The following is a 14,242-nucleotide window of genomic DNA, read 5'->3' on the forward strand; positions in this document are numbered from 1 at the left end:
ATTCCACGTTACTTTCTGCCTACTTATTAAAAAAAATGTCAAAGCATAACAATCAAAAACAGTGTTTTTGAGGCACAATCATCCCATATCACCCAGGCTGGTCTTAAATTCATAGTTTCAGATCATCCTGCCTCTGCCTCAGGAGGAACTGAGATTTCACTACACCAAGACTAAATCATTATTCCATCAAGTCCTCCTTTGTTGTTGTCATTTATGTTTTGTTTGTGCATGTGCCTGCTCATAGTATGCACGCATGTATGTTCACAAGTGTGTGAAGGCAGGTGCAGCAATGACATCAGATGCTACTCTCTATTCTTCTCCACTCTACAACACACAGCTCACTAAATCCAGCTAGTCTAACTACCTGGCTTACCCCTGAGAATCTCCTGTCTCTGTGTACTGGGATTACAAGCCATGGCTAACGCTGCCAGACTTTTAAATGTGTGCTGGGAATAGAAATTCTAGTTCCTGCCTATGCATGACATATCTTTGACAGACATGTTTGCTTGGTTGAGTTTTTGTTGTTGTTTAGTTGCTTGAAAGAGGTTGATAAAAGCCCAAGCAACTTGAATCCTCATATTCACACCCTCACAACAGATTCATTTACCAAAACATTTTCCCAATTTCTAACTTATTTGTCTCTTATTGCCTCTGATTTCCTGAAGACCAGAATTCTTCCTTTCATCCTTACCAAGTGAATTTTGATGAAACAACACAAAATAGCCAATGAAATCTGAGCTCTTTGTATAGCATGGTATTCCGGGCCAGAAAATAGAACACTCAGACTCCTGCTTCATAAACCCAGGCTTGCTCATTCAGAAGATCAGCCTGGCCTACCCTTACACGTATTTTCACCTATCCCCGTTAAAAACAACAACAGATACTTTGCTAGCTAGCCATCATAGAAAAGAGGGTCAGAATCCATGATGGCTAGTAGCACTAACTGGCTTCACTTAATAGTCATTCCTGCTGGAATACTTGCTTGTATTAAATTAAGAGACTCTGACTGTGCCTTATCAGGAGACTTCACTAGAGGAAGTAAGAAACTTTTTCAGCTTCAGCTTTGCTTCAATTCTTAATCATTTAGTTATTTCTCCCAATTCTTAATTATTTAGTTATTTAAAACTGCTTGCATGTAAATATTTCAGTGAACTTAGAGCATAACCCTCCAGGTCACCATTACTGCCCCCTGTTACGAGTAAAGTTTTTCCCTGCCGCCTGTCCCACCGCCATGCCAGCCCCAAATAACATACTGACATATTGTATTTGATATAATGCTGTTGGCCAGGTACTAGTTTCTCTATTGGCTAGCTCTGTCTTAATTATTAACCCATTTCTATTAATCTTAGTATTTTCACGTGGTCTCATCTTACCGGAGAGTTGGCCCGGACCTGTTGTCTCCAGTCTCTACCTCCTGACTCCTCCTTACTACTTCCTCGAATCTTCCTTGTCTCCCAGTCCCGCCTATCTTGCTTTCCTATTGGCCAACAGTCCTTTATTCATTAACCAGTACGAGAAACATATTTACAGAATGACATCTCCCATCATCCCCCTGCTTCCTCTCCCCCCTCATTTGTCTCCTTTGTGACCAGATAGTTTCATTTTTATTTATACCTCATCATTACATATATGATATTATGTATCTATATTGTGAGAGACACATTGTCATATTTGTGTTTCTGAGACTGACATAGTCATTATTCTCTGCTTAATCTCTCTTCCTGCAAACAAGATAATTTCATTACTCCTTATGAAAAAACAAAAACAAAAACAAACAAACAAACAAACAAAAAAAAAAAAACCTCATGTCTCTGTTGCTTGTGGGACCAGGCTGTCTGGAAAACATGCTTGTAATAAAATGGCACCTGCACCGTGGGGCATGAGAACTAACTTGACAAAAGCTTAAAAAGGGATTTTAGAAACAAAAACAAAAACAAAAAAAACAGAGACAAGCAAGGCTTCTTGGTAGCAACACTTTTCTTGGTTGGGCTCTGTTTTGCTAGAGACAAGCAGAGATTTATGGGGCTCCTTTAAGGGAGGTTTCTTGACTCATCATAAGCCTCAAAAAACTGCAAGGCTTTTAAGAAACACTGCTAACAATTCAGTGGTGTGTATGAGCAGCTGGAGAGGGTAGCTGGATATGGTGGCACATGCCTTTAATTCCAGCACTTGGGAGGCAGAGGCAAACGGATGTCTGTAATTTTAAAGTAAACCTGGTGTATGGAATGAATTCCAGGATAGCCAAAGTTACACAGAGAAACCCTGTCTCAAAAAATTAAAAGACAAAATTAGAAGAAATAGAATAATAAAAAAGCCACATGAAGGTGGAAAGTGCACAAAGAGTCTGGATACTGTGTGCTATGGTGTTGTCTTTGAATTGTTCAATTGCTAAGGTAGAAACAATTGCTACAATACCCTTGATTATCAATGCTGCTAAATTAATCCAATTTATGTATTTAAAAATGCTTTGATTTCAAAATTTAAATCTAAAGACAGGTTACTGGGGAAAAGGATTTCTATTTTAGTTTCCACAGAAAATGAAAAGCTATGGATTCCTTCCTGACTAACTTGGTTTGATCAAGCAAGACTCCCTAAAGCTGTGTCCAAGGTGATCCAACATTCAAAACAGCTGGGACAAGGCAGGCTTGCAGACCACTACAGCCCGGATTTCTGCATCTTCTTAGGATCCCCAAGACAGCACCCCCTACTAGCAGGAAGTAGTTTGGAAAGAATGACACCTTTAATCCCAGCACTTAGTAGGCAGAGGCATGTGTATCTCTGTGTGTCTGAGACCAGTCTGGTCTACAAGAGCTAGTTTCAGGATGCCTCAAAAGCTACAGAGAAATCCTGTCTCAAAACAAACAAACAAAAAATTAAATAAATAAATAAATAAATAAACAAACAAATGTTCCATATGGGAATAAAAGAAACCTCAATTCTGACTTATTATTTGTATTTCTCATTGCATTGGTCAATGAACTTAATAATTTTTCTTATGTTTATTGACCTTATGCAATTTATCTTCTGAGACCTGTCTTATCCAATTGCTCCATTTATTGATTAGTTCATTTGATTTTTGTTATTCAGAATTTTCAGTTCTTTGTGCATTAATGTTCTTTCTAAGCATCTATCCTTCATCAGATATATAGCCAGCCAAGACTTTCTCCCACTATGTAGAACCTTTCTTCACTCTGATTAATTATTTCCTTTGTTGTGCAGAAGCTTGTTAATCATATGATCTCATTTGCCAATTGCTGGTACTATTTCCTGCCCAACTGGAGTTCTATTCAGAAATGTCTTGATTGTACTGATGTGTTCTCTATTTTTTCCTTCCTTAGTTTTATTTCAGGTCTTACAATAAGGTCTTTGGCCCATTCAAAGTTGTTTTTAAGACAGGGTGAAAAGTAGGTATACAGTTTAACTCTTCTATGTATGGATATCCAATTTTGCCAGCAAGATTTGCTGACTGAGATATCTTTTCTCCAATGTGTACTTTTATAATAGCTCTGAGAAACCAGAAGGCTACAGACACATTCATTTGTTGATTAGCCCTGTATTCTGGTCTATAGATCTATGTGTCAGGTTTTGGGTCATAGCCATGCTGTTTGTATTACTATGACTCTGAGGTATAACTTGCAGCCAAGTGAGGTGATATGCCTGGTATAGTTCAGGTATCGACAAGGTCACCACAGCAACTCACACATTTTGCTTCGCAGAAGAATTACAAATCCTTCTCTATTTTCCCCTATACTGTCTCTTTACTTGAAAGAAATGATTGAAAAAAGCCAAAACTTAATCCTGCTAGAGAATAACATATTAAAAAGTCTTTAATATGAATCAGTGGGGTAAAAGCACTTATAGCCTAGTCTGATGACCTGAATTAGAGCCCTGGAACCCAAATGATGAAAAGAGAGAATGGCCTTTCAGACAATGGTTCTCAACCTTTGGTCATGGCCCTTTTGAGGTCACATATCAGATATCCTATATATCAGATACTTAAATTATGAATCATAACTAGTAAAATTACAGTTATGAAGTAGCAACCACAACATAAGGAACTGTATCAAAGGGTCTCACCTTTAGGAAAATTGACAATCATTGACCTAAGACTTCACTCATGATACCTTTGTTTTGAATACACTTGTACAATAACAGTATTTTAACCCATTGTGCTATTACCTTGCACCTCAGTGCAAGCTCTGAAGAAAGTGAGAGTATGTGTTTGGACTTAGCATTTGTTGATGGTCTTGAATGTAGAACAAAACTACCATCTTACACTCTAGATTTCACTGGGTTGCTTGTATTGTGATGGGAACCTGAGAGCACTTACTCCTACCTCATATAAAATCCTTCTTTTATCCTCTGTGTTGTTTAGCTGATTTAAAGACATTTCGGGGTCCTGATGGTCGTCTCAGTGGGAGAGCAATTGTCTAGTGTATAAATCACCCTGAACTCAGTGAAAAAGTTGGTAAGTTTTGATTCCACAGTTATTAGATATCTGCCTCTGCTGATGTAATAAGCCAATCAAACTGAATTAATAAAGCCAGGGATAATCTGAGCAAAGTATTCCCAGGTTTCTCCAGAGGAAGAGGAGAAAACCATGAGAAGAAAATGGGCTGGGTGGGGTGAGGGGATGGGGGGGGGCAGATTGGCTTTTAAATGCCCTCTGTGGGTGGAGCCATGGATGGTAGGCTTCCTTGGAGGCAGAGTCTGGAATGAGGCAACTCCAGGGGAGGGGCAGCTGCTTGGCATCCTGAGAGCTGAGTTTGGAACAGGGCCCTGAGCTGGAGCGTCCAAACAAAAGTCAACACATTTTTATTTTTATGCAGTACAGAAATTTAAATGAGCAACTATCAACAACTCATGAAATTACACATATACAAATTCTAATAATATGTTACTCTTACTAATTTCTCCGGATGAACTCCTGAACAGGATTTCTTTGTGTTGACTAATACTCATTTTTAAAAGCACATGTTTTTTAAAGGCAAGAAAGAATTATTTCCTGTTAAAATACCTTGAAATAATAAAAAGTGTAAGATATAAATAGTTGTCCTTCTTATCTCCCAGAGGTAACTACAAATACTAGCATGGTGTATGTCCTTTAAGGAAATCGAGCTGTTAAATGACTTAATAAGTTTTATAGAATAGCCAGAATATGCTATCCTCTTAGGCCGTCACTAGCAGCGGTCTTAATAAAATTGGATATAATTAGTCAGATGGAGCTTAACATTTCAGGAAAAGAGATCATAAGTAAGCTTAAATAGAATAGGCATATATATAATTGTAAGTTATTATAGATGCATTTAATTGTGATAAATTGTTTTATGAAAAACTAATTGATCCACACTAATAGGTAAGGAGAGAAATGTGATAGCAGACAAGGTAATATTGGAGTTACCATCTTCAGACTGAGTTATCTACCCAACAAGGCCCATGGCAGAGGCTGCAGAAAGAAACTAGATTAGGTAGGACAACTACCTAATTAGAAGAAGTACTCCAATATCACCATAATGTACAAAGTTTTCAAAAGTATAGTTGAACTTGGTGATTGATAGGAATCCTGCAAGTTTGAGACAAATAGAGGACAATGAAGAGCCCTAACCCATACCTCTTGGGAAGTACCCAATCTTCTTGCTTCTTCCTTTATGTTCTTCCCTCCCCTGCTCACATGCCTCTCACTGGCAATCCCTTTATGCCCACACAGAATGAATAAGGACAGTTCGTACCTGCCCTTTCTCTCATATTTGCTTTCTCTGGAATCTACTAAGCATTTCTGAAAGTGCTTAAATCACTGCATGTTAATAATTCAAAATGCAAGCTTATGACAAATTTTTCATTTTAGAAAAAACAAGGATCATCAAGCCACCAGCCTGTGAGATGCAGAAAAGATGGTCAAGACATTAACATGCATCAAGAGTCTTTCAAAAGCACTGTTGGTTCTGACTTGGGATAACACAAATTTTACTAAATAAATGTATTTATTTATTTATTTCATATCCTGGCTGCAGTTCCCCCACACACACACTCCTCCTGGTCTCTCTTCCATCCCCACTCTTTTCCCACCTCCCCATCCCCAAAACACTCCTCTTCCATTTATGCTTAAGAAAGGGCAGTTCTCCCATGAATATAAACAAATCATGGTAGCCTTAATAACCTGGATTTTTAAAAACTTGAAAACAAGTACTTGGCAGATATCTTTCAAACCCTTTGCAGCCAAGGCTTGGCTGCCTCAGTGTCTCCTGGGCACATTTGTGGAGAGGCAGCCTCACTTTTGATGGGAGAACATTTCTTCAGCTTTGGAATATTCCATTTCTTTTGCTCTATGTGAGGTATGGGGTCTAACACACTGTGTCCTCCATAGCTCACACACTTCACCCAGCTAATAACAGTGGAGTGAATCAACCCTAAACTCCAGTTTCCTCATCTCTAAAGCAGGAAGGCAACTGTCTGTCCTGCTGTTATACAGATCAACCGAGCAATGGCTGCACACACAGATCTTTAGGACATTTGCATAGGTAATTACAAGAACAACTAATTTTATTTTTTTTCTGTAACAGTATTGTAGGTGGCAGCCATGTGAAAATAAAGTTAAAAATGAATGTGTTAGTTATTCTTGAACTTTTGGGGTGCTTTCAAAAATTAAATTTGAATAAACATGTTTTAATACACACAATAGTAAAAATAATGATATATTGCAGATTTGAAATTTAAAGAATAGGTTACTCTTGCATAAAATTCATGCTATGTTAATTTATTTAAATGTTTCTGAATGTACACTTATATCACAATGACATAGACCATCAATATACATAATTTTATTTATCATTTAAAGAAAACAAGTATGAAACTTTGTTTCATGATTTTAAGTGAATGAACTTCCTATGATTCACTATGTATGACTTTCCAAAATTGTGTCTATAGGAGGATGCATAGCTTAGAGTTAAAGCTATGACCTAAGCTCAATCCTGACCACACAAAACCAAGTAGGAAAACATTCCTAACTAATGAGAGAGACTGAGAGAATGAGAGAAAAACATTCCTAACTAATTTTCAATCATTGCATTAATCTAAAAATATATTTTTGTTATTTTGTAAAATTTTTCTCTTGCATAGTATTTATATACGTACATATGGGTATATGCCAGGGCAAATATATACATGGGCCCTCATATTATACTTTAGAAATTAGAATTATTCCAAGAAAATCATAAGTGTTTTGCATGTTCAGAATTTTTACAAGTTATGTTCAAAGTTTATTAATTTATTTATTTATGTACAACGCTGGGGATTGAACCCGTGTCTCTGTGTGATCTCATCATGCACTCTACCACTGAGCTCTACTCCTCTGATTTGGATTTCCACAGACAAGCCAATAGAAGCTCTTGTTTTCCCAGATGAGCTTTGAGAGCTGTATGACTTTCTCAAGACACCAGCATCAGTAAGTACTGAAGCCAAAACTCATACCCAGGCCTTAGATTTGTAAGGTATAGAAGTTCTCCTGATCATATCAGTGCATTCAACGTATTTTCTCAAGTATGAAGTTGATGTCATGATGGGGAAAGCAAACGAGAAAGAGAAAAGGGGAGGAGTATATCTTGATTGCCTTTCTGGAGTTTGAAAGAATGAAATCTAGCAATCAATTGAATCATGGAGATCATAGTCTACAAGGAAGCTAGCAGAATTGAGGGTATTTTAATTACATTCATTTCCATTGAATGCACAGGCATATTTTTTTAAAATAGCATTTTCCCCACATTTCCACCTTCTCATATGTGTTATTCTTACAGCCAAATGCTATATTCTTGTTCTGTTTCCTTAGTTACAGATTTCTACCTGAAGTTTATTTTTTGAAAAATTTTTTCACTTTCTATTATTAAATCTATAATAAATCTCATAATTTTATTCCTATGATACAAATACTTAGAGATGATTCTAGCACTGCTTTACATAGCTAACACTGTTGCTAACAATGGACAGATGGAGTCCAGATAGATGTGCCCATGTCATTCTAAGTCCTCAGATAGATGTGTATACGTCATGCAAACTCCTCAGACCTGTTTGATCTAACTCTGTGTTTGGAAAATGTTGAATAAGCCACTTAAAACAATTTAGAATTACATGTAAGAAGCAAAATGAAATCCTTAACTGCTATCCCAGGAGAGGGCTGATCTGTAAGACCTATCGTGTGACCCTCAGCTGTCAGGAACATTTTTTCAAAAGTGTTGAAATTTTGGAGAAACTATATTAGATCAAACTCCAAAATGATAAGTTTGCATAACTTGCTGCAATATACACTGATTTTATTATTTTTTCTCATAATGATATTTTGAAACTGGAGAAATTTTTGAAAGAAACATAAGAGGAGCTGGAGAGATTGCTCAACGGTTAAGAGCACTTGCTGCTTTTGCAGTAGACCCGGGCTTGGTTTCCAGCACCCACAACAGAAGGCATAAAACCCTCTAATAATTCCAATTCTAAGTTATCCGATGCCATCTTCTGGACAGCTGGGCACCAGGCATGTACATGATGCACACATACAAGTACTTACACAGATACATAAAAATACCATTCTCTTAAAGGGAACACGGGGAAAAGATGAATGGTACGTCTGTACTTACAAAATTTAACAGTAAGTACATTATTATAAGCAAAATCAAGGGTGGAGTATATCTCAGTGCTATAGTGTTGAGTAGTGAGTCCCTAGGTTTGATCAGCAGCAACACACATACCAGCAGAAATAAAGAAACAAAACAGCAGGAGAGCTCCCTGTGGCAAACACTGTGGTAGTCTGCTCTCTGTTCTTGTTACAATGTGTACTGAAGACCTGGAGTGATGCCAGGGCTGGGGCGTGAGGACTATGGGTCTTGATTTTGCACCATGAAGAAAGTTCACCACAAGCAGCAGACCTCACTGCTGGCTAAGATCTATCACCATGTCATCTCAAAACCTTACAAACATGCTTGCATTCCACAAATCTGTTAGGGCATCAGGGTCTTAAATACCATATCTTTAGATCATTTGAATGCCAGAAGGAAACTAAAATTGCATGAGAAAAGAAAACAGCACACAGGGGAGTCATTATTTTTCATCATTTTTAGAAGTCTTTATTTTTTTTTTTTTAGTTGCTCCTCCCACAGTAACGCACCGAAAGGCATAACAGTTTATATTGTACAAAGCATTGGAAGAAAGTACCTCAACTTGCCAATTATTTCCAAATGAGATTACAAACAAAAAAATCTGGTTTATCAATAAAGGACAAAATAACTGAATAATGTCTGTTATTTACTTCTCTTTTTTTTTTAAACATAAGGTCAGGAACACTTCATTTTACAAATAGGATTAACATGAACATAACATCATCGCACAAGCTTGCAGACGACCAGCATAAGATATGGGGTACAGTTCTTAATCAGGAGAATCATGCTTTCGTGAAAGAAATTATAATCATTTATACAATTGAATTGATTTCAGTATTACAAAAACTAAGTTGCATCTATTTTTATTTAGTTCATTAAAAAAGAAAAAAAACCAATAACAACAAACAACAAAAAGGAAGGAATGTTAAGAAAAGCCAAACACTATTGGGCACTCCCATACACAGGTCGTGTCCCCTTGGTCCTTGAAATTCAGAAAGGGGTGTGCCTCAGACATCATAAAATAGTGGCTAACAGGAACAGTGCTCTTTTCAATCAACAAACAATAGTTTGCCAACAAATAAATACATGATACACGCAACACACAAAAAATTTAAACATTAAAAACAGTGACATGATTGTCTAAAATTAAGATGTTATTACAAGGATTTGGCAAACATTGTATTAGTGGTCCAGCGGTACTGGTGATGAACAGGTTACATCACTGACAACCTCTCTGAGCATGAGCATCCATAGTTTACAATATACACATACCCTTTTTCCCTAGTTTTAAACAATGTACTTAAGAAGGCAAAAGGTAAGGGGGGAGTGACAAAAACTCCTGCTATTACTTCCTATAATTATTGTGCATTTCTTCTGACTACTTCCATCTTCAAAGGGTTAAATTACATTAATCTTTAAAAAGGAAAAAAATTAAATCTGGCAATTAAAAGCAACTATTCCCAGTCACATTGAGTGATCTTGTAAAAAAGCAGAATTTGATTTCTATGGAGTGTTCATTTGTATCATCAATGCTGCCGTCTCAACTGCCCCTCTCATCTGCCCATGCCCCAGGGCAGGAGAATGGAAGGTGCCTTCCCCAGTGAGGGTTTCATTCATCTCCAATAATTTTAGATTAATTGGTCCTCCAGAGGTCAGCAGCTGCCTTGCTGTGCAAAACAAAATATTGAGAATAAATAGCATCCTTTTTTTTTCTCTTTTTCTTTAATCATTCAGTTTAAGGTCACCAGACTTTAAATGAGTGACCCTTTAGGTTGATAAGGCATTCTGCTCAGCAGTCTTGTAAATAGTTCTATATGAAAGAGCCATGCTACTGTTGGACTTGGTCCCACTCTGGTCAGCCTCGACAATGTCATACATGGCTTATGGACTGGATGGCACTGGATTCTGCTGCAGCCCTTGCCATGCTGTGCCACACGTTGGAGGAACTGTGAGAGGTGGGATGAAGGGAATCCTTGTCGGACAGTGACAACATCATAGCATATGCCTGGAATGAAAAGAAAAGATTTAGTAAATGACATTTGAAGTAAAACAGCAAATCTAATTTGAAGAATATAGTCCATGAATATTAGGAAGACATGAGATCCTGCACAGAAGCATCCTTTACGAGTATATTACATAGAGAGGCTATATTCTTTTTATCGAGATGACATAAGAGCTCACCTTAGCCAGACTGTGGAGGAGACAATCTGACTCTTGCACCTTGGAACCCAGAGAGCTCAATGGGAATGACCACCCCATGGCCCTTCAACTATACAAAACTAGCTTTTATTTCTGCCCAACTTTGAATCTAGAGTCCTTCTTCAAGTCCTCCTTTGTGTTTGAAATGCCAACTGTAGACATCTAACACCCTTGAGAATTACAGAGCTCAAGTAAATCCCACCAAGAAAAAGGTATGAGGCCCAACAATATCTAAGCAAACATCCCTCATGAGTCCACTGAGTGGAAGGTGCACAGAGGTTCTCCATAAGGAACAGCTACTTCTTCCCTGTAATCATGCCAACTTCTAAATAACTGTTCAGAGATTCCCTCACCCACTGCCAAAGAAAATATTCAAATGAAGTGTTTGGTCTTGACTTGTGAGTGAACTTTTCACTGTTGATTTGCTATTGTGGGTCTCATCCATTGCTAAACTTGCTTGTCAAAATGCTGTTGAAGTGGAATCATTAAAGTCCTGCCAAAGACATTCCAGTGTCTGTAAACAAAGACAAATGCCTCTGTTGTTCAGCAGATTTCATCGCAGGGAGTCATGCTGAGACATGTGGCCAGCCTGTGGTTTCTTCTCTCACCATGGCATTTGGTTAGATTATAGGCTGATTTTGATTTGCTGGGTCATTGCTCTCAACGAACACAATCGGCGTGTGTGTATGTGTGTGTGTGTGTGTGTGTGTGTGTGTGTGTGTGTGTGTGTGTGTGGGTGTGTATACACATGCTTGAACATGGGAGCTACCTATACATGTGTGTGCATTAGTCCATGTGGAAACCAAAGGTCAGCATTAGATATTATTCATCAGTATACCTTTTATTTTAAAACATGATATCTCCCTTATCTGGAACTCATCAACTAGGCTAGCTGACTGGCCAGTGGGAACCAGGGATCCTTCTGCCACCATATTTGGCTTTCTTTGCATGAGTTCTGAGGTTCAAACTCATGTCCTTATACTTGCATAGCAAGTATTTTAGTGACTGAGCCACATTTGATTTTTATTTATGAGATTTACCTTCTGGATTAGTACAAGAAAAATGCCAGTATTTATTCAACTAATATTCCTTAAGTATGAACTCTATGCCAGGCACTGTGGTAAGTACTAAAGGATTAAAGACAAATAATACAGAGTCCAGGTCTTCTGTGGTGACTTTGGGGAGGTCACTGTACCACTTGAGTTTAAATTTCCACGTACAAAGTAAGCACAACCATCAAACATAATAGCACTTGTCTCCAATGGTTGTAGAGGAAATAGTACTCAGCTCAGTATGCATCATGCAAACTGATTCCTATTAGGAAAATAGTTTTTGTAGAATATAGTTTCCCTCAAGAAAATTCCCAAAGCAAAATAAAGTCACTATTTTACTGATCAATAATTTTGGATTTAATCACTATAAAAAAATTAAAGAATTTATATACAACTGCTTAAGAAAAACATCATAAATTTTAAATTATAAAAAAATTGATATGAAGCATTGCTCTGCAGAGATCAAATGGCAACTAAAATACAAGGATCACTGCCTAGTTCCTCCACACCAAGGAAACAGTTGCTAAACCACAGAATGAATGAATTCATGACAAGTGAATGAAGAGCCTCATGATAAAGTTAGTTTGCACCAATATTTGATAGAATACCCATATATACACACATATATGTATACTTAAGTAAAAACCATGAGCTAGGATACACAATGCTTATATTTGTTGTGATGCTAGCTGTTACTGTGTCTAGGCAGGACACTGTTCCAGAGATGAATGCTACAGATGTTATCTCTACATTCTCAGACCCTTTGGCTTTCCCTCACATCTGACAATTTCTGAAATGTGTAGGCATTGTGTGTTACACAGTATTGGGGTGGGATAACTAAAAGAAATAAAACTTGTATCCTCCTGGAATCTCTGACAGTTGGGAAACAAGGGTTATAAATTTATGCTTGAAGCAACTACTTCTTTTAGATGGCTCTAAGTGGCTCTGGATGGCTTAACTTTAACATTAGAAACTGAGAGGTCATGTTTATCCTCATTGAGTCAGAGAAAAGTATGAGATAGCTCTTCTACCCTTCTCTGTCCATAACATGCATGCTTCTGCCAAGATGTCATAGGCTGTAGAAGCCCACTGTGTAGAGGCTGTCCATATCCAATTCAGAAAGAATATTAATTTTTTCTATTTTCATACATAATGGCATAGACTTTTTATTGAATTAAAGGACTGCAAGCAATTTATATTATCCTACTGACATAATGTCCCTGATCAGTAATCACATCTTAGTTGAGATTTTACTTTATCACTATTAAGACCAGTCCAATGAATTTCAAAGTATAGGAAATCATATCAAATGTATATGCTAATATGGCCCCATTGTTTTGATATGTCATGCCACCTCCAAAATGCTCTAAGTAAACCAAATAATTCAACCAATGTGACAAAAATATGTTCTTTTTTTGAATGGTCTGAGTGAACATTCAGTTTATTAAAAAAAAAAATTACTAGCTCCCTTTATCTTTTTTTCGTCTGAAATCATCTTTTTTTTTAATTTAAATTAGAAACAATCTTATTTTCCACATCAATCCCTCTTCCTCCTACTCTCTCATGTCTCCCACCAACCCCCATCCCATCCCTCTTCTGCTCCATAGAAAGGGTGAGGGCTTGCATGGGGATCATCAAAGTCTGTCACATTATTTGAGACAGGGGACTAGGCCCTCCCCCATTTATCTAGGCTGAGAGAATATTCCTCTATGGGGAATGGGCTCCACATATTATCTTTAACAAAATACTGAAGTTTCTTATTTGTCTTTTGTGAATATTTTTTGAAAAAATTTTCTGTTGCCATGTGCTGATAGATTATGAATCAGGAGACAATTCATTCACTCAGTAAACACAGGCTTCATTTCCAGATCTGTCACTAAGTTGGTGCAGATCTTTGGTAGCTCATTTTATTTCTGGCCTTCACTTTAGCCCTAAGCCCTGGAATTAATTATCTGATGGATAATGAATGAGTCATGCAATAGAATTCTATATATATAACAAAGAAAAATAAATAATTTTAGAACATGCATATGTCAACAGAAGTTATAGATACAAGATGATCAGAAAGTAATCCTGAGGTAACAAGAGAACTTGAAAATAAGCTGTGTGCTCTCTAACCAAAAGGGAAAGAACTAAAGGGAAACTCAAAGAGCTGCAAGGCTTGCCTTGGAAGTTTCGGTGGTGCAGAATGCAGTTTTACATGTTAATGGCTGCATTAATTAACTTTGGAATTGATCATCTACAGAGAAAAACCAGGAATATCATAATAAAGCAAGCAAATCTGCCTGGATCCTAGAGTACTACAAAGTGACAATATCTGTGTCTGTTCATCAAAGAAATGCACGCTTGTGT

General features: G+C 37.3%; 1 protein-coding gene across 7 annotated transcripts in view; it reads right to left on the reverse strand.

The window, feature by feature from the left end:
• Nucleotides 1-9,081: 9,081 nt before the first annotated feature.
• Nucleotides 9,082-14,242, reverse strand: part of Mecom (MDS1 and EVI1 complex locus) — a 540,594-nt gene continuing 535,433 nt past the window's right edge. For 6 of the 7 annotated variants that reach the window (XM_051185854.1, XM_051185852.1, XM_051185853.1 and 3 more), the window contains one exon: nt 9,082-10,644. In XM_051185854.1, coding sequence (XP_051041811.1) covers nt 10,510-10,644 — 135 coding nt within the window. In that variant the 3' untranslated portion in view covers nt 9,082-10,509. The remainder of the gene's footprint in view (nt 10,645-14,242) is intronic. The other variant, XM_051185855.1, reaches the window with a different exon arrangement.

Source organism: Phodopus roborovskii, unplaced genomic scaffold (genome assembly GCF_943737965.1).
Source record: "Phodopus roborovskii unplaced genomic scaffold, PHOROB, whole genome shotgun sequence".
Lineage (NCBI taxonomy): Eukaryota > Metazoa > Chordata > Mammalia > Rodentia > Cricetidae > Phodopus > Phodopus roborovskii.